Here is a 20560-nt window from a genome sequence, read left to right as displayed (position 1 = left end):
ACTGAAGCAATCAGTGTAGAAATGCAGCAAGACCTGGACAATATCCAGGCTTGGGTTGATAAGTGGCAAGTAGCATTCGTGCCACACTAGTGAGAGGCAATGACCATCTCCAACAAGAGAGAATCCAACCATCTCCCCTTGACATAAGGCATTACCATCGCTGAATCCCCCACTATCAACATCCTCGGGGCTACCATTGACCAGAAACTGAACTGGAGTAGCCATATAAATACCATGGCTACAAGAGCAGGTCAGAGGCTAGGAATCTTGCGGCAAGTAACTCACCTCTTGACTCCCAAAGCCTGTCTACCATCTACAAGGCCCAAGTCAGGAGTGTGATGGAATACTCTTCACTCTCCTGGATGAGTGCAGCTCCAACAACACTCAAACAAAAACAAGAAATGCTGGATTCACTCAGCAGGTCTGGCAGCATCTGTGGAAAGAGAAGCAGAGTTAACGTTTCGGGTCAGTGACCCTTCTTCGGAACCGAAGAAGGGTCACTGACCCGAAACGTTAACTCTGCTTCTCTTTCCACAGATGCTGCCAGACCTGCTGAGTGAATCCAGCATTTCTTGTTTTTGTTTCAGATTTCCAGCATCCGCAGTATTTTGCTTTTATTCCAACAACACTCAAGAAGCTTGACACCATCCAGGACAAAGCAGTCTGCTTAATTGGCACCCCATGCACAAATATTCACTCCCTCCACCACCAACGCACTGTGGCAGCAGTGTGTACCATCTACAAGATGCACTGCAGCAACACACCAAGGCTCCTTAGACAGCACCTTCCAAACCCGCGACCTCTACCAACTAGAAGGACAAGGGCAGCAGATGCATGGGAACACCACCACCTGCAAGTTCCCCTCCAAGTCACACACCGTCCTGACTTGGAACTATATCACCGTTCCTTCACTGTCACTGGGTCAAAATCCTGGAACTCCCTTCCTAACAGCACTGTGGGTGTACCTACCCCAAATGGACTGCAGCGGTTCAAGAAGGCACCACCTTCTCAAGGCCAAGTAGGAATGTTCAATAAGTGCTGGCCTAGCCAGCGACGGCCACATCCCATGAGTGAATTTAAAAAAAGAATATTAGAGCGGTGGAGAGAGAGGATATCCTAGAGGGGTCAAGGAAACAGTCGATGTAAGATTACACTACTGGATTTATTCTACAGACTACTAACTAGTGGGAAAGATATAGTGGAACAAATTTGCAAGAAAATTACAGAGATGCAAAAACTGCAGAGTAGTTAAAATGAGGAACTTTTATTATTTTTCTGTAGACTGGGATAGTAATAGTGTAAATGGCAGAGACGGGTAAGAGTTTCTGAAATGTTTTCTGGAGAATTTTCTCGATCAGTATGTTTCCCGCCCAAGGAGGAAGGAGGCACTGCTGAATCTGGTTCTAGGAAAAGAGGTGGATCAAGTGTCAGTTGGGGAACATTTAGGGAACAGTGGTCATAGTATCATAAGGTTTAGATTGGAGATGGAACAGTCCAAAGTAAAAATAATGAATTGGGGGTGGGGCAATTTCAGTGGAGTGAGAACGCATCTGTCGCAGGTAAATTAAAATCAAAGATTGGCAGGCAAAATGCAGCAACGGCATGCCTTTAAAGAGGAGATGGTTCGAGTCCAATCGAGGTACATTCCCTCAAGGGGGAAAGGTAGGACAAACAAAGTCAGAACTCCCTCAAAAGCAAAAGAGCTAGGGAGTAAGATGAAGGGTGCATATGACAGCTGTCGGGTTGATAATACAAGTGAGAACCAGGCTAAATATAAAAAGTTTTGAGGAGAAATGAAAAAAGTAATGAGCAGTTAAGAGAGTATGAGAAGAGAATGGCAGCCAACATAAAAGGGAATCCAAAAGTCTTCTATAGGCATATAAAAAGAAAAGGGTGGTAAAAGGAGGAGTGTGGCCAAATAGGCACCAAAAAGGGGATTTACGCATGGAGGTAGAAGGCATGGCTGAGGTACTAAATGAGTCCGAGTACTTTGCATCTATCTTTATCAAGGAGGAAAATGCTGTCAAAGTTGTCGTGAAAATGGAGATAGTTGAGACACTGGATTGGCTAAACATTGATAAAGTGGAGGTATTAGAAAGGCTTAAAGTTGATAAGTCACCAGGCTCAGATGAGACCTGTTCTATAATATGGCAACCAGAACTGCACACACTACTCTAAGTATAGTCTAACCAAGGTTTGATACAGGTTTAACATAACTTCCCTACTTTTCAGTTCAATTAATAATGCTTAGTGCTTGTTTTTTTTTATGGCCTTGCTAACCTGTGGTGTAACCCTAGATCTCGCAGTTCCCTCATCTGCTTTAAAATTGTACCATTTATTTTACATTGCTTCTCATTCATCCTGCCAAAATGTATCACTTCACACTTGTGTTAATTTGCATCTGCCATGTGCATGCTCATTTTACCAGTCTTTCTATGTCCTCCTGAAGTCCTTCTCATTCTTTATTACATTTGAATTTCATGTCATCTGAAAACTTTGCAATTATACCCTATATACCAAGTGCAGGTCATTGATGTATATCAAAAAGACTTGTCCTATTAACAGCCCTGACTGAACACCACTGTATACATCCCTCTAGTCTAAAAAAAACGTTCACCACTACTCTTAGCCACTGTCCTTTCGTCATTTTGTAACCACGCTGCCACTGTTCCTCTCATCCCATACCCTCTAATATTGCTAATTATGTCATCTATCATATGGTACTTTATCAAACTCCTTTTGAAAGCCCATAAATACATCAACTTCACAACCCTCATTAACCCTGTTACTTCATCGAAGAACTCAATCAAGTTGGTCAAACATGATTTAGCTTTAACAAATTTGTGCTGACTTTCATTTATTAGCCAATTCCAGTGCCAATTAATTTAATCCAAGTATTCAAGATCCAAAGGGTATGTATAAGATAAATATTAATTTGTTTAATGTCAAATTTCCCACAAGATATCAGAATCTTAAACTTAGAAAACAGGATAAAAAGACTTTCAATTTAACTAATTTAAATAATCTTTCCTAGTCTCTTTAGTACTCTGGAATAATTGCCAACTATGTCTGGGGATATTTGATTTGAGCCAGATTAACTTTTCTGGGAGTTAATTCCATCTCATTTATAACAGTCATTGATTTTATCTGGGATGTTGGAGAGGGCATGTTGCCTATATCTTCCCTTTTGATTACTTACTCCAAGGTATTCATAATATTTACTATTTTGTGATTGTCCTTGCATTCAATCTTGCATCTATGGGCTGCACAGTGGTGCAGTGGTTAGCACCGCAGCCTCACAGCTCTAGCGACCCGGGTTCGGTTCTGGGTACTGCCTGTGTGGAGTTTGTAAGTTCTCCCTGTGACCGTGTGGGTTTCCTCCCACATGCCAAAGACTTGTGGGTTGATAGGTAAATTGGCCATTGTAAAAATTGCCCCTCGTGTAGGTAGGTTGTAGGAGAATTGAGGGAAGGTGGGGATGTGAGAGGGAAAAATGGGATTAATGTAGGATTAGTATAAATGGGTGGTTGATGGTTGGCGCGGACTCGGTGGGCCTGTTTTGGTGCTGTATCTCTCTATGACTTTCACTTCTCTAACTGCCCCTATAGTCTTTTTTACTGTTGTGCTTTGCTTTGTTAATAACGCCATTGTGAAACCTGGCTGCCAAAATTACATGTGCCTTTTTTGTGTTACTAGTCCATCTAGTCAAAATCTATATTGTTAAATGAAGACTTTTTGATGAAATGAAGCATGTTGCAGCGCATCCAGACCAAAGTCTATGCCCGTGTTTCTCAATGAACCACCTTGTCTAATCTCACTCTTGCTTGCACCCCTTGGTCTTTTTAAATGACAGATCAATATAGCATCGGGAAAAGATAGGTTTCATAGGTTAAACACATTTTCATCTGTTAAAAACAAGAAATGCTGGAAATACTCAGCAGGTTTGGCAGCATCTGTGGAGAGAGCAGCAGAATTAACATTTCAGAACTGGTGAAAGGTCACTGATCTGAAACGTTAACTCTGCTTCTCTCTCCACCAATGCTGGTAGACCTGCTGTGTATTTCCAGCAGCTGCAGTATTTTGCTTTTATTTAGATTTAGAGATACAGCACTGAAACAGGCCCTTCGGCCCACCGAGTCTGTGCCAATCATTAACCACCCATTTATACTAATCCTACACTAATCCCATATTCCTACCACATCCTCACCTGTCCCTATATTCCCCTACCACTTACCTATACTGGGGGCAATTTATAATGGCCAATTTACCTATCAACCTGTTCTATCTGTTAAACCTAAGCCCAATGTGGAAATTTATAGGAATTAGATTGATCATCGGAAACTGAATAAGGCTGAAAAGTTATTTATTGTTAAGGTTCAGCCGAAATAAAACGGGCTGTATTTTTTAAAAATTTAAATGCGTCAGACAGTGATAAATCTACCAGCGTGCATCGTCCTCGGACAGCCAACACTTTTAGCATGACTCAACAGAACGGCAACGTCGCCTGCTTTCCGGGTGGGATGATGGACAGCTGAAGGCGGGCTCATGCGGACTGTTCGGAATGTTCCGGGGCGCAGGCGCACGAGGTCGAGGTGGGCGGAGTCGGTGAGGTCACTGCTCGGGAGAAGGTTCTGGATTGGGCAGCCTCGTTGTGAATTTGGAGTGACGCGGCGTTGTGGCCGAACGGCTGTGAGCATTTTTTTGGGGGGGATTCGGCAGCTTGAGCGAATAGGGACCATTGAGAGACAGGGGAGAGAAAATAAAGAACAACCAGACTCAATCCATCAGAGGGTCAGAGAGCTAAATTTCTGTAATCCGCAGAGGGAGACTGATCAGCGATGGCTTCGGGAGGAGAGTGAGTATTTTCCGGGATGTGCTGAAGTGGGTGTTTGTCCCGGTCTCTCTGAAGGCCGGTAGGCCTCAGGCTTTTACTTACACTGCAGCAAGGGGAAGGGAGGGGGAGAGGTTGGCTTGTTCCTCCTCTAATTTCACTGTGTCATTCAGGCCTAACTGGGAGAGGACGGCTCGGCTGCTCAATACAAGCACTTAATTATATGAGCCATGTTTTTGTCGAATTATTTTCACCTCCGGCTCATGTGCCCGGAAAGTCCCACGCCGAAAATGCAGTTAAAAAATATCCCTTTTCAATTATTTATGGCAATTTGTTTTCTTCTGAGTGACAAGGATGACGGCATTTTTTTGAGAGCCTATTTCGTGGAGCCTCGCAACGTTTCCACGGTCGTTGCTGCTGACATTTTGTAAAGATCGAGATCAAGGGGAATGGGATTTAATCAGTTTTCGTTCATTTTCCAAAACCCAACGTGTAGCAACCTGACGTTCTGTAGGCCGATCCTGCAGTGTTTTGTGAATAAGTTACACCCATTCATATACTTAATTGCGTCATTTTATTTTTGATTTTTTTTTTCATCCTCGAGTCAGTGCAGCTGTAAAATTAGTATGGCTAGGAGAAGAAGAAAATAATTGAAACGTTAATAAAATTATTGATAGTTTCCATTTTGAGTTAGGAATCTGCATTTGCAATTACTAATTTACTTGATTTAAATTACTTTAATAACATGGTTAATTAATATCCATGAGGCATTCATATTTTACCTGTAAAATTATACAGTGTTAGTGCACTTTATATAAAAATGATCACTTAACCACTCGTTGCAGATTTTTATATGATCTGAAATGTAATGCCTGAAAGGGTGGTGGAGGCATGTTCAGTGGTGGTTTTCACAAGGGAAAAGTACTTTTGTGGGGGGGCAAATAGGAGTATGGGGAAAGGGCAGGGGAATGGGACTAGTTAAATTGCTCTTGCAGAGAGTGGCATGGACCTGACCAGTCGAATGGCCTCCTGCGCTGCAACCAGTGTATGATGATTCTAAGTTATATATCCAAATCCCAAGAGATTGTAGATCTTTTTTGGTCATCAATGAATCAGTGAAAAAGCTATCAATCTTGCATGTTTATGTTCGAACAAAGAACAGTACAGCACAGGAACAGGCCATTCGGCCCTCCAAGCCTGCGCCGATCTTGATGCCTGCCGAAACTAACACCTTCTGCACTTCCAGGGACCGTATCCCTCTATTCCCATCCTATTCATGTATTTGTCAAGATGCCTCTTAAACGTCGCAATCGTACCTGCTTCCACCACCTCCCCTGGCAGCAAGTTCCAGGCACTCACCACCCTCTGTGTAAAGAACTTGCCTTGCACATCCCCTCTAAACTTTGCGCCTCTCACCTTAAACCTATGTCCCCTAGTAACTGACTCTTCCACCCTGGGAAAAATCTTCTGACTATCCACTCTGTCCATGCCTCTCATAACTTTGTAAACCTCTATCATGTCGCCCCCCCACCTCCGTCGTTCCAGTGGAAACAATCCGAGTTTATCGAACCTCTCCTCATAGCTAATGCCCTCCAGACCAGGCAACATCCTGGTAAACCTCTTCTATGCCCTCTCCAAAGCCTCCACGTCCTTCTGGTAGTGTGGCGACCAGAATTGCACGCAATATTCTAAGTGTGGCCTAACTAAAGTTCTGTACAGCTGCAACATGACTTGCCAATTTTTATACTCTATGCCCTGACCGATGAAGGCAAGCATGCCGTATGCCTTCTTGACTACCTTATCCACCTGCGTTGCCACTTTTAGTGACCTGTGGACCTGTACGCCCAGATCTCTCTGCCTGTCAATACTCCTAAGGGTTCTGCCATTTACTGTATACTTCCCACCTGCATTAGACCTTCCAAAATGCATTACCTCATTTGTCCGGATTAAACTCCATCTGCCATTTCTCCGTCCAAGTCTCCAACCAATCTATATCTTGCTGTACCCTCTGACAATCCTCATCAGTATCTGGTCCTCCACCAACCTTTGATTAGTAAGTTTGCGGAAGACACAGACCGGCTACATTTTCCTCCAAATCATTTATATATACTAGAAAGAGCAAAGGTCCCAGCACTGATTCCTGCGGAACACCACTAGTCACATCCCTCCATTCAGAAAAGCACCCTTCCACTGCTACCCTCTGTCTTCTATGACTCAGCCAGTTCTGTATCCATCTTTCCAGCTCACCTCTGATTCCGTGTGACTTCACCTTTTGTACCAGTCTGCCATGAGGGACCTTGTCAACGGCTTTACTGAAGTCCATATAGATAACATCCACTGCCCTTCCTTCTTCAATCATCTTTGTCACTTCCTCAAAAAACTCAATCAAATTAGTGAGACACGACCTCCCCTTCACAAAACCATGCTGTCTCTCGCTAATAAGTTCATTTGTTTCCAAATGGGAGTAAATCCTGTCCCGAAGAATCCTCTCTAATAATTTCCCTACCACTGATGTAAGGCTCACCGGCCTATAATTTCTTGGATTATCCTTGCTACCCTTCTTAAACAAAGGAACAACATTGGCTATTCTCCAGTCCTCTGAGACCTCACCTGTAGCCAATGAGGATGCAAAGATTTCTGTCAAGGCCCCAGCAATTTCTTCCCTTGCCTCCATCAGTATTCTGGGGTAGATCCCATCAGGTTCTGGGCACTTATCTACCTTAATGCTTTGCAAGACACCAACACCACCTCCTTTTAGACAGGCATCAAGATCGGCGCAGGCTTGGAGGGCCGAATGGCCTGTCCCTGTGCTGTACTGTTCTTTGTTCTTTAAATTATTAACATGAGCCTGCCATTGAGCCTCCTCTCTGGAGATATGATAAATATCACTGTAGATATTTACTGTCGTACTGCACTTCAAATAATTATTAGGGTAACTATTTGTATTTTTGTTTCCTTTGGTGAAGGATGCTCTTAATATTCATACCAAAAGTTGGCTATCGTCTTGAAAGCTCCCTTATGTAGATTTGAGTTTTGTAGATCCAAAATTGTCATGGAATTAGACAAACCTTGATTTATTGCAGTTTCTTTTTAACAAAAAAATTGTTGGCTTGGCCAATGCTTTATGAAGTTTGACAGTACCGTAATTGGAAATGGTTTCTGTATTCCTCCCTTATGATCTATTTTATGCCATAAGTTTATCTTGAACAATTATAATGAAGGTTTTCTGATTTTGAGAGCCCTTTAAAATAGCCATTCCTATGTCTATTGTTCCACTTTCTCTTGGATGATTGGCTGCCAGCTTGAAAAACCATGTTAGTCTGGTATACCTTACATAATTTCTTTAAAAAAACACTAGTAACATTTTTATTTGAAACAACTTGAATAAACCCTCCCTAAACTCCTCTGCCTTTCAATCTCTCTTTCCTCCTTTAAAACCCTTCTTAAAATCAACCTATAACAGAATGGTTACAGCAGAGAAGAAGGCCATTCAGCCTGTCATGTCCGTGCTGGCTCTATTTTTTATTTAGAGATACGGCACTGAAACAGGCCCCTTCAGCCCACCGAGTCTGTGCTGACCAACAACCACCCATTTATACTAATCCTACATTAATCCCATATTCCCTACCACATCCCCACCATTCTCCTACCACCTACCTACACTAGGGGCAATTTAGAATGGCCAATTTACCAATCAACCTGCAAGTCTTTGGCTGTGGGAGGAAACTGGAGCACCTAGCCGGTCGCAGGGAGAACTTGCAAACTCCGCACAGGCAGTACCCAGAACTGAACCCAGGTCGCTGGAGCTGTGAGGCTGCAGTGCTAACCACTGTGCCACCCATGTAAGAGCAACTCGGCTAGTTCCACTCCCCCGCCTTTTTTCCCGTAGCCCTGCAAATCTTTTTCCTAAAGTATTTATCTAATAGCCTTTTGAAAGCCACAATTGAGTCTGTCTCTACCACACTCTCAGGCACTCGCTTCGATTTAAAAAAAAGTTTTTCCTCGTGTCTCCTCTGGTTCTTTTGCCTTTCCCTTAAATTGGTGTCCTCTGGTTCTCGACCCTTCCGCCAATGGGAACAGTTTCTCCCTATCTACACTGTTGGACCCCTCATGATTTTGTACACCTCTATCAAATCTCCTCTCAACCTTCTCATCTCAAAGGAGAATAGTCCCAACTTTGTCAATCTATCCATACAACTCAAGTCCTTCATCCCCAGAACCATTCTTTTCAATCTTTATTTGCCCTCTCCAATGACTTCAGGTCCTTCCTAAAGTGTGGTGCCCAGAATTGAGCACAATACTCCAGTTGAGGCTGAACCAGTGTTTTATAAAGGTTCTTCATAATTTCCTTATTTTTGTACTCTATGCCCCTATTTATAAAGCCCATGATCCGTAGGCCTTATTAACTGCCATTTCATCCTGCCCTGCCACCTTCAACGTTTTGAGTACCTATGTCCCCAGGTCCCTTTGCTCCTGCACCCCCTCGAAAACTGTATCCTTTATATTGCCTTCACGCATTCCTCTGACCAAAATATATCACTTCAAACTTCTCTGCATTAAATTAGATTTGCAATGTTTCTATTCATTTCACCAGCCTGTTTATGTCCTCTTTAAGTCTGTCACTATTCCTACAGTTCACAATACCTCCAAGTTTGGTGTTATCTGCAAACTTTGAAATTGTGGCTTACACACCTAAGTTGAAGTCATTAATATAGATCAAGAAAAGTAATGGTCTTAATACCAACCCCTGGGGGAACCTCACTGTATACTATCCTTTAGTCTGAAAAACAGCTGTTCACCACTATTGTACTCGTACAAGAAATGCATAAAGTTAACATGCCAATGCAGCAGGCTATTAGGAAGGCAAATGGCATGTTGGCCTTTATTGCAAGGGGATTGGAGTACAGGAATAAAGCAGTCTTAATAAAATTGTACAGGGCTTTGGTGAGAACGCACCTGGAATACTGTGTGCAGTTTTGTTCTCCACATTTAAGAAAGGATATACTTGCACTGGAGGCAGTGCAGTGAAGATTTACTAAATGGGTCCCTGGGATGAGGGGGTTGTCCTATGATGAGAGGTTGAGTAAATTGGGCCTATATTCTCTGGAGTTTAGAAGAATGAGGCACAATCTAATTGAGACATACAAGATTCTGAAAGGATTTGATAGGGTAGAAGCTGAGCATTGTTCCCACTGGTCAGGGAATCTAGAACATGGGGACACAATATCAGGATAAGGGGCCAATTGTTAAGGACTGAGATGCGAGGAAATTATTTTACTCAAAGGGTTGTGAATCTTTGGAATTCTCTGCCCCAGAGGGTTATCATTGAATACATTTAAGGCTGGGATAGATTTTTTTGGTCTTGCAGGGAATTGAGGGATATGAGGAGCAGGCAGGAAAGTGGAATTGAAGCCCAAGGTCAGCCATGATCGTCCTGAATGGCAAAGCAGGTTCGATGGACCATATGGTCTACTTCTGCTCCTAATTCTTGTGTATTCTGTTTCCTGTCACTCATCCAAGTTCATATCCATGCTACCACTGTCCCTTTTATTCCATGGGCTTCAGCTTTGCTGACAAACCTGTTACACTTTATCAAATGCCTTTTGGAAGTCCATGTATGCTGCATTACCCTCATCAACCCCTCTGTTGCCTCATCAGATACCTCAATCAAATTAAACATGATTTGCCCTTAACAAATCCATGCTGGTTGTCCTTAATTATGTGCATTTGTCCCTTAAAGCTTTCCCACCACCAATATTAAACTGACTGGCCTTTAGTTGCTGGGCTTACCCTTGCATCCTTTTTTGAACAAGATGTAAAGTTGCAAATGTCCAGTCCTCCGGCGCCACTACTGTATCTAAGGAGGATTGGAAGATTATGGCCAGTTCACCTGAAATTTCCATCCTTACCTCCCTCAGTATCCTCAGATACAGCCAGCTTTTCTAATACCTTCTCTATCAATCTTTAGCCCATCCATTGTCTCAAGTGTCTCCTCTTTCACTACAACTTTGGTAGCATCTTCCTTGGTAAAAACAGATATAAAGTAGTTATTTAGTACCTCAGCCATGCCCTCTGCCTCCATGTGTAATTCCCTTTTTTGGTCTCTAATCAGCCCAGCTCCTCTTTTACCACCGTTTTATTATTTATATGCCTCTCAAAGACTTTTGGATTCCCTTTTTTGTTAGCTGCCAGTCTCCCCTCATGCTCTCTCTTTGCTTCCATTATTTCCTTTTTCATAGAAACATAGAAAAATAGGAGCAGGAGTAGGCCGTTCGGCCCTTCGAGTTTGCACAGCCATTCGGTACGATCATGGCTGATCATCCAACCTCAGTACCCTGTTCTCGCTTTCTCCCCATATACCTTGATCCCTTTAGCCCGAAGAACTATATCTAACTCTTTCTTTCTTGAATGTATTTAATGATTTGGCCTCAGCTGCTTTCTGTGGTAGAGAATTCCACAGGTTCACCACTCTCTGGGTGAAAAAGTCCCTCCTCATCTCAGTCCTAAATAGCTTACCCCTTATCCTTAGACTGTGACCCCCCGTCATCGGGAACATCCTTCCTGCATCTCGTCCTTCCAGTCCTGTTAGAATTTTGTAGGTTTCTATGAGAACACCTCTCGTTTTTCTAAACTCTAGCAAATGTAAGCCTAATCAGCCCAGTCTCTCTCTTTATACGTCAGTCCTGCCATCCCAGGAATCAGTCTGGTGAACCTTCGCTACACTTCCTCCATCGCAAGAACATCCTTCCTCAGATAAGGAAACCAAATTACGCACACTACTCCAGATGTGGTTTCACCAAGGCTTTGTGTAATTACAGCAAGACATCCTTGCTGCTGTACTCGAATCTTCTCGCTATGAAGGCCAGCATACCATTCTTAACTGCCTGCTGCACCTGCATGCTTACTTTCAGCGACTGGTGCACAAGTCTCGCTACATCTCCCTCTTTCCAAATCTATTGCCGTTCAGATAATCTACCTTTCTGTTTTTGCCACCAAAGTGGATAACCTCACATTTATCCACATTATACTGCATCTGCCATGCATTTGCCCTCTGGGCTGGAGCTTCTCTGCATCCTCCTGACAGCTCACACTCCCACCCAGCTTTGTGTCGTCTGCAAACTTGGATATATTACATTTCATTCCCTCATCTGTATCATTAACATATATTGTGAATAGCTGGGGTCCTAGCACTGATCCCTGCGGTACCCCACTAGTTACTGCCTGCCACTCGGAAAAAGACCTGTTTATTCCTAGTCTTTGTTTCCTGTCTGCCAGCCAGTTCTCTATCCAAGTCAGTACCTTACCCCCAATCCCATGTGCTTTAATTTTGCATGCTAATCTCTTATGTGGGACCTTATCGAAAGCCTTCTGAAAGTCCAAATGCACCACATCCACTGGTTCTCCCTTACTATTCTACTAGTTACATCCTCTTTTTAAAAAAAAAATTCCAGTAGATTTGTCAAGCATGATTTCCCTTTTGTAAATCCTTGTTGACTTTGTCCGATCCTGTCATTGTTTTCCAAGTTCTCTGCTATTGCTTCTTTTATAATGGACTCTAGCATTTCCCCCACTACTGATGTCAGGATAACCAGTCTATAATTCCCTGTTTTCTCTCTACCTCCTTTTTTTAAATAGTGGGGTTATATTAGCTACCCTCCAATCTGTTGGAACTGTTCCAGAGTCTATAGAATTTAGAAAAATGACCAGCAATGCATCTACTATTTCTAGGGCCACTTCCTTAAGTACTCTGGGATATAGATTATCAGGCCCTGGGGGTTTATCAGCCTTCAATCCCATCAATTTCCCTAACACCGTTTCCCTACTAATACTGATTTCATACAGTTCCTCCTCACTAGACCCTATGTTCCCCAGCATTTCTGGGAGGTAATTTGTGTCCTCCTTTGTGAAGACAGAACCGAAGTATGTATTTAATTAGTCTGCCATTTCTTTGTTCCCCATTCTAAATTCCCCCGTTTCTGACTGTAAGGGACCCACATTTGTTTTGACTAATCTTTTTCTCTTCACATATCTGTAGAAGCTTTTACAGTCAGTTTTTATGTTTACTGCAAGCTTACTCTCGTACTCTATTTTCCCTTTCTTAATCAATCCCTGTGCCCTCCTTTGCTGAATTCAAACTGCTCCCAATCCTCAGGTTTGCTGCTTGTTCTGGCCATTTTATATTTCTCTTCCTTGGATCTAATACTATCCCTAATTTCTTTGGAAGCCACGGTTGAGCCACCCTTCCTTTTTTTGTGTGCCAGACAGGAATGAACTGTTGTAATTCATCCATGCGCTCTTTAAATGCTAGCCATTGCCTATCCACTGTCCACCCGATAAGTAACGTTCCCCAATCTATCATAGCCAATTCGAGCCTCATACCTTCAGAATTTCCTTTATTTAGATTCAGGACCCTAGTCTTGGAATTAACTCTCTTACTCTCCATCTTAATGAAGAATTCTATCATGTTATGGTCTCTCCTCCCCAAGGGACCCTGCACAACAAGATTGTTAACTAATCCTTTCTCATTGCACAATACCCAGTCTAGGATGCCCTGTTCTCCAGTTAGTTCCTCAACGTATCAGTCCAAAAAGCTATCACGTACGCACTCCAGGAATTCCTCCTCTACAGTATTATTGCTAATTTGGTTTGCCCAATCTATATGTATATCAATGTCACCCATAATTACAGTTGCACCCTTATTGCATGCGCATCTAATTTCCTGTTTAATGCCATGCTCTACATCACTGCTGTTTGGTTGTCTATATACAACCCCCACCAATGTTTTCTGCCCCTTGTTGTTTCTTAGCTCCACCCATACAGATTCCACATGAGGGTTCTCTGAGCTAATATCCTTCCTCACTATTCTTTTGTATTGATTTCCTCTTTTACTAACAACGCTACTCCACCTCCTTTCCCTTTTTGCCTGTCCTTCCTAAATATTGAATACCCTTGGATGTTCAGTTCCCATCCTTGGTCACCCTGCAACCATGTCTCCGTAATCGCAACTATATCGTATCCATTTACATTTATTTGCGCGGTTAATTCACCTAACTTATTGCGAATACTCCATGCATTGAGACACAATGCCTTTAGACTTGTCTTTTTAATATTCTTAGTCATCTTAGCATTATTTCACACTATGGCCCTGTTTGTTTTGCCTTTTTGGTTCCTGTCTTTCAATTCTATCCTTGTTTCCTCCTCCTCAGTCTCCCCGCTCAGGTTCCCATTCCCCTGCCATTCTAGTTTAAATCCTCCCCAATGGCACTAGCAAACGCCCCCATGAGGACATCGGTTCCGGTCCTGCCTGGGTGTAACCCGTCCCACTTACACAAGTCCCACCTTCCCCAGAACTGGTCCCGATGTCCCAAGAATCTTAATCCCTCCCTCCTGCACCATTTCTCCAGCCATGCATTCATCTGGTCTATTCTCCTGTTCCTATACTCACTTATACGTGGCACAGGATGTAATCCTGAGATTACTACCTTTTGAGGTTCTGCTTTTTAATTTAGCTCCTAACTCCTTAAATTCATCTTGCTGGACCTCATCCCTTTTCTACCTATGTCATTGGTACCGACATGTACCATGACCACTGGCTGTTCACCCTCCCCTTTCAGAATGTCCTGCAGCCGTTCAGAGACATCCTTGACCCTAGCACCAGGGAGGCAACATACCATCCTGAAGTCACGTTTGCGGCCACAGAAACGCCTGTCTGTTTCCCTTACAATTGAATCTCCTATCACTATGGCTCACCCAGTCTTTTCCCCCACCCGACCCCCCTGCTGTGCAGCAGAGCCATCTGTGGTGCCACGAACTTGGCTGTTGCTGCTTTCACCTGGGAGGCCATCTCCCCCCGCCACCCCCCCCCCCAGCAAAACAGTATCCGAAGCGTTATATCTGTTTGAGAGGGGGATGGCCGCAGGGGACTCATGCACTACCTGCCTGTGCCTACTACTCCTCCTGGTGGTCACCTCCCCTCTTCACTGCCCCTCTGAACTTTGTGCGTTCAGCCTGGTTCTCATTTGTATTATCAACCTGACATTTGGCTCATGCAGTAAAAACAAACTGCTGGAAATACTCAGCAAGTCTAGAACAGACCTGAAATATTAACTCTGTTTCTGTCTCCACAAATACTGCCAGACCTGCTGAGTATTTCCAGCACTTTGGTTTTATTTCAGATTTCCAGCATCTGCAATATTTTGCTTTTATTTGTCTCATGCGCCTCTTTTTTTTGTTTCATCTTACTTTCTATCTCTTCCGTCAACCAAGGAGCTCTGGCGTTTTGTCCTACCTTTTCCCCTCCTGGGAATGTACTTCGACTATATCTGAGGCTGCTTTTAAAGAGACAGCTATCATTCAAATACAGTTTTGCCTGCCAGTCCTCTCTTTCAGTTTACCTGGAACAGATCCGTTCTCAACCCACTGACATTGATTTTTCCCTAATTCGTTATTTTTACTCTGGGTTGCTCCTTGTCCTTTCCCATAGCTAACCTAAACCTTATGCTGTGATCACTGCCCCCAAAGTGTTCCCCGACTGACATTTGATCTACTTGCCCCACCTTATTCCTTTGTGGCTGAGTGTCAAATTTTATTTGATACTTTAAGCGCCATGTGATGTTTTGTTACATTGAAAGTGCTACATAAATGTTGTAGTAACTCAGCTCTGTCCCTTCTGGTCACTGAAGACTCTTGTGTTCCTTATGTTGTCCCTCAGTGAAATATGAGATGCAGGTTGTGATTCTTTTTTAATAAAAATACCTGGTCATGCATTGGAAATTGGAATGATTTTTAGACTCGTATGGATGTTGGGTGACGATAGGAATGGACTTGACTGTGATATCTCCCTCCTTGACTACTTGAATAGTTCTCCATCATGAATATTGGACACTTGGGTGAAGTGTTGAATGGGTGCTGACACTTGTGGAACTGTAGCCATTATGTGAGTTACTGCAGCAGGAAATATGAGTGAAAACTTAAAGGTTTCCTTGCATTCCTGGAGCATGAGTACATTAAGAATAAATCTCTGCAAACATAAAATTATGTATGGGGTCGACATCTGACCTCATGCTTACAGGTTTTAATTTGCAAACCTGGTTGGATGGGTTGACCTGAGCCTATATTCTAAAGCCAGCGGTGTTAGTGAAATATGATTTAGTACAATTGACTAATTATTTCACTTTTTAAATTCTATCCAATATGGTGCATTACTTGTTCATTCGTTCATTTTGAATGTCCACAAGCTATGTATCCAAGACAACGCACTCCTGGCTGGCCTTCCATAGAGTCAGTCATTTAGGGCTCTCAAGACGACCATTCAGCCCATCGAGTCCATGCCAGCTCTCCATGCTATGCTGTCAGACCCACTCCTCAGCTCAATCCCCATAGCTCTAAGTCTGTTTCTCTTAGATGTCCATCCAACTTCCACACTCCATAAACTTAACCTAATCTGTTACCCATATTGTAACTTGCACAACGTCCCATTCACCACCATCCCTGTGCTTGCTGATCTGCAGTGTCTCCTAATTGAGTAATGCCTCGATTGATTTAAATAAAAAAAATATTCTCATCCTTGTTTTCAAATCCCTGCATGGCCTTACCCCTCCCTATCTCTCTGACCTCCGCCAATCCTTCAATTCTAGCCTCTTGTCCGTCCCCGATTTTCGTTGTTCCATTGGCTGCCATGTCTTCAACTGCTTTGCCCTTAAACTCTGGAATTCCCTCCATAAGCCTTTTTTCCTTCCCCGAACCCCACCCCCGCCCACACCTCTCTTTCCTCCTTTAAGATGCTTCTTAAAACCTACCTCTTTGAAGCTTTTGGTCATCTAATGTTTCCTTATGTGGGTTAGTGTCAAATTTTGTTTGATAATGCTCCTGTGAAGCTTTACTATATTAAAGGTTATATAAATGCACATTGTGGTTGTTTACCAATATTTGATACATTGGAGTGAATTATACAGTTGTAACTGAGTTAAGAATACCTAATTGCTATTGGGGAAAACACTACAATTGAATTACAAGATTTAACTTGGTCTGTTGCTCCATATAAGTAGCAAATACATTAGGGCAGGAGTGTTTGATGAATGGCCACCAGCGCTGTTTTCGTTGCTCTCTCTTTGCTGGTTTTCCCTATTTGAATCTTGTGTGCCTGGAGGCTTTTGCTATTTTTGGGTGCAGTCTCATTGATGGAAATGAGTAACTTGAGATGTAGGAAAATTAATAAAAACATGGATTTAAGTCTTTTTATGTATATGGTCCTACCATAGTACAAATCTACAGGGCCTGACGAGACAAAAGTTTTGATCCCTCTGATAGGGAAGACAATCAAAGAAGAGATGTGGTTATGAATTTCTGGAGCCATAATTACTATTGACACATTAAGTTGCCTTACCAGAATTGCACAAATATGGTGCAGAACATATCTATTTGTCATGTTCTTCATTTTCCATTGTTCTTTTAATTTCTTGTTTTTTTAGTATTTTAGGATGTGAATTGACAGAGGCAGGGAGGGATTCAGTATTAAAAAAACTTGACTGCTTTTCATTCTTGGTTCACTCAGTCCCTGGGTTGAGATCTTTTTCCAGCTTTATTTAGGTATGCAGTTTTTTTCCTGCTGTTCTCAAAAGCAGGCGAGATGAAACACTACAAACTGAAACAGACGCTGTTTGATGTGAAACTGAAAACGGTGCTGTCACTAGACTTTGAAAGAATCATTTTTTTTAAATAAACTAATGCTATATTTTAAATTTTGGTTAAAAAATAAGAACAAAAGAAGCTGAATGAATAAACACATTTGTTTTAAATAAAACTAAGGAGCAATTTGCTGTGATTCAATAAGGTGTAATTGTTGACCAGTTTAACAGCCAACTCTAAAATGCAAGTGAATTGGCAAGCAAAATAGTTTGAGAAATGAATGTAATATGCTACATGTCATTTGCTGTATTGTGTGTTGGTTTGTGGGTAGGTGTTGCTTCAGGTTAAATTTGTGCTGCACCACAGAGTAGTAGACTACAGGTTTCTCATTGTCCAATAGCAAAGTAACTGTTGAGCTAGGTTGAGGCATTAATTACTGGTATACATCCTCTAGAAGGTGAGGTTGACTTGGATCCTACAATTGTTACAAGTATTTGCTGCCTTGGCTAGAGACTGATGAATGTTTTGAGAGGCAAAATTGCACAGTATCCAAGATTTATACTACAATAGAAGTATGAGTTCACAGCATCGTGGAAAGTATGTAAGTAGTATGTTAACTTCATGTTTCAGGAACCTTTTCAGCCATTTATTTGTGCAAATGTATCTATAACTTTATTCCTTTCTTTAAAGAGTCATTTTCCTTTACTCCCCTGTTCCCGTTTGCCTTCCCATGCTCCATGCCATCCATGGCTGAATAAGTGGGTTTTTATTTTTGAGAGTTGCTCTGAAACTTGTGCAGAAATAAGTATTAGATTGTTTTTGCCTAGACAAGATATCGAAATTGTTTATCTTTATCTTGGCTGTTATGTAAAATGCAACATGCCCCATTTTTGGTTTAAAAAAAAATCTCCATCTGTCCAAATATAAATCTCAGCAATTAATCACAAATTATATGCGAAAAGATTCCTGAAATCTAAAGCTAGCCGATTAGGTACTTTTTAAGTGCATTTTGTAGTCCCGCGCATTTTCTCTTCTATTTCTGAGCAAAACCTTGTGTTATATGCATTTTTGCTCAGAACTGATATCATTCTCCAGCTAAGAAAGTAAATATAAACTTTGCTGTCAGCTGTTATTAAGAAAGAGAATGAGCAGTTATAGTTTTATTTGGAGAGTTGTAAGAGCAAATGTGAATTGGTTCAGTTCATATCACCAATGTTGTAGTTCGAGAAGGCAAACACTATATGGAAATTTGCTGTATCACGCTCCATCAGCCACTTTGAATATGCAAACTGCCAAAGGACCAAAAATAGGTGAAGCCTCATGATAGAAGAGGAAAAGTGGTGAGATTGAATTGTGAATAGGGTTTTCATGGGGAGAATAGAATTAGTAATGCCTGCAGTTATAATTTGTGAAATGAGATCTGTGAAGAGAATAAGAGTTTGAAGTGATTTTTCTTTGTCGAAAAGATATAGTAACTGCTTTTGGCATCCACAAAAACAGGAGCTTGCTTGATTCATAACATTTATTTTCAAGTGACGTGGGCTGCCTCCGTTGTGTGTACGTAGTCTGGTATAAGTGTAGCAAAACTATAAAACCATTTATAATTTGTTTTCTTTGTGATATGACTTGGATATCAATGTAACACTGTGGATACTATAATAACCTCAACATAAAACAATCAAAATTCCTGATATGCTCTCAATGTGGTCTATTAAGAGAGAAAGATGATGGACTGTTGGTCTTAATTCTCATGCTGTTGAATCTATTCAAATATCTGAAATTTTTGAATAAAATGGTAATGCAGTGGAATTTATGTAGTATGTTTATCAACAGTATTGGTACCATGAGCATTTTTTTTTCAGTAGGCTTAAGTTGGTACACTTGGGTGGTTTCCAAAGTAGTAACATACTTGTGAAATTTTCACGTGCCCACTAAAATATCCTCCTAAAGTACACATGTGATGGTGTTGGTGCTTCTGACCATGTATAATATATAATATGGAATTCTTTGTTTTGTAGATCCAAATCTGATGACTTGTCAACTGCTATTCTGAAGCAGAAGCACAGACCCAATCGATTAATTGTTGATGAAGCAATTAATGAAGACAACAGCGTCGTTTCGCTGTCTCAGGTATGCTAATAGTAATGGAGTTGTAGAAACCAAATATTTGTTTAGTCTTAAAGACCCAAGCTTAAACATCTCCCCAGTGTTCTTTCTTTCCGACATCCCTTGAAAGGTACTGGAGTAGCATTTCAAACAACATTTCTTCAAAGCTGCGCAATTGCGCAGTAACTCAAGCCCCTATTCAGGCCATGCAAAAAAAAAAAAAGGGGCCGTGCACTTCAAGAATTTGCCCGCACTGTCAAAAAAAAAACATGGTAACCCTAGTCTTGTCCTCACCAGATGCTAGCATGCGCATATTTTCCTGCAGTAGTCAGGTAGAGATCTGGCTTTTGCTTCCTCTCCTTCCCCTCCCACCCACCCAATCCACACAATGCCACAATCTGATCGTATGCAGGTTGAGTTTAACTTATGCAGCAGTCACAGACCTGGGGCCATTTTGATTTTGTTGGACTCTGCAATGCATCGGCTCACTATGCTATTATGGAGGCAAATAAAACATTGTTATGGGTAAATAAAAGTGCAATGATTGGGGACAGATAAGCTCTTATGATGCTATTTTATAATGTATAATAACCAAAAGCAATTCCTGTAAGTTGCGATGCATAACTGTGTGGAACAGGCAGAATGGACCAGTAGGTCTTTTCCTGGCCATTTTTGTTTCGAAATTTGATATGTTGGATAGGATCATATTTTGATAGCTGTCAGATCTATGTAGCAGAAATAACTTTTTTGTCCAATAACAAGATGCAGGGAGACTTAGGTTGGTTGTGTTCAATGTGATTACGGTACTAGTTTTATTCCAGAGACATGCAGAAGTGGGCAATGAAGAGGGAAAATAGGATGGGGCAAGACTGTATAAAGTGTCCCTCCTAGTTCTCTTTATAATAATAAAAAATCTTATTTAAATGCTTCAACATTGAGTCTCGTATTTCCACTCCCATGGAGACACTCTCCATGGGTTACTAAGTCCTAGTTTTC

At 41.8% G+C, this 20560-nt stretch overlaps 1 protein-coding gene across 2 annotated transcripts in view; it reads left to right on the top strand.

Annotated features, from left to right (window-relative positions):
• The first annotated feature begins 4653 nt into the window (after nt 1-4653).
• Nucleotides 4654-20560, top strand: part of vcp (valosin containing protein) — a 59133-nt gene continuing 43226 nt past the window's right edge. For both annotated transcript variants that reach the window (XM_068032713.1, XM_068032714.1), the window contains exons 1-2: nt 4654-4855; nt 19477-19588. In XM_068032713.1, the coding sequence (XP_067888814.1) occupies nt 4839-4855; nt 19477-19588 (129 nt within the window). In that variant the 5' untranslated portion in view covers nt 4654-4838. The remainder of the gene's footprint in view (nt 4856-19476; nt 19589-20560) is intronic.

The sequence above is a fragment of the Heterodontus francisci genome, chromosome 1 (assembly GCF_036365525.1).
Source record: "Heterodontus francisci isolate sHetFra1 chromosome 1, sHetFra1.hap1, whole genome shotgun sequence".
In the NCBI taxonomy this organism is placed as follows: Eukaryota; Metazoa; Chordata; class Chondrichthyes; order Heterodontiformes; family Heterodontidae; genus Heterodontus; species Heterodontus francisci.
Note: the sequence above shows the minus strand (reverse complement) of the source record. Positions and strands in the feature narration are given on the sequence as shown.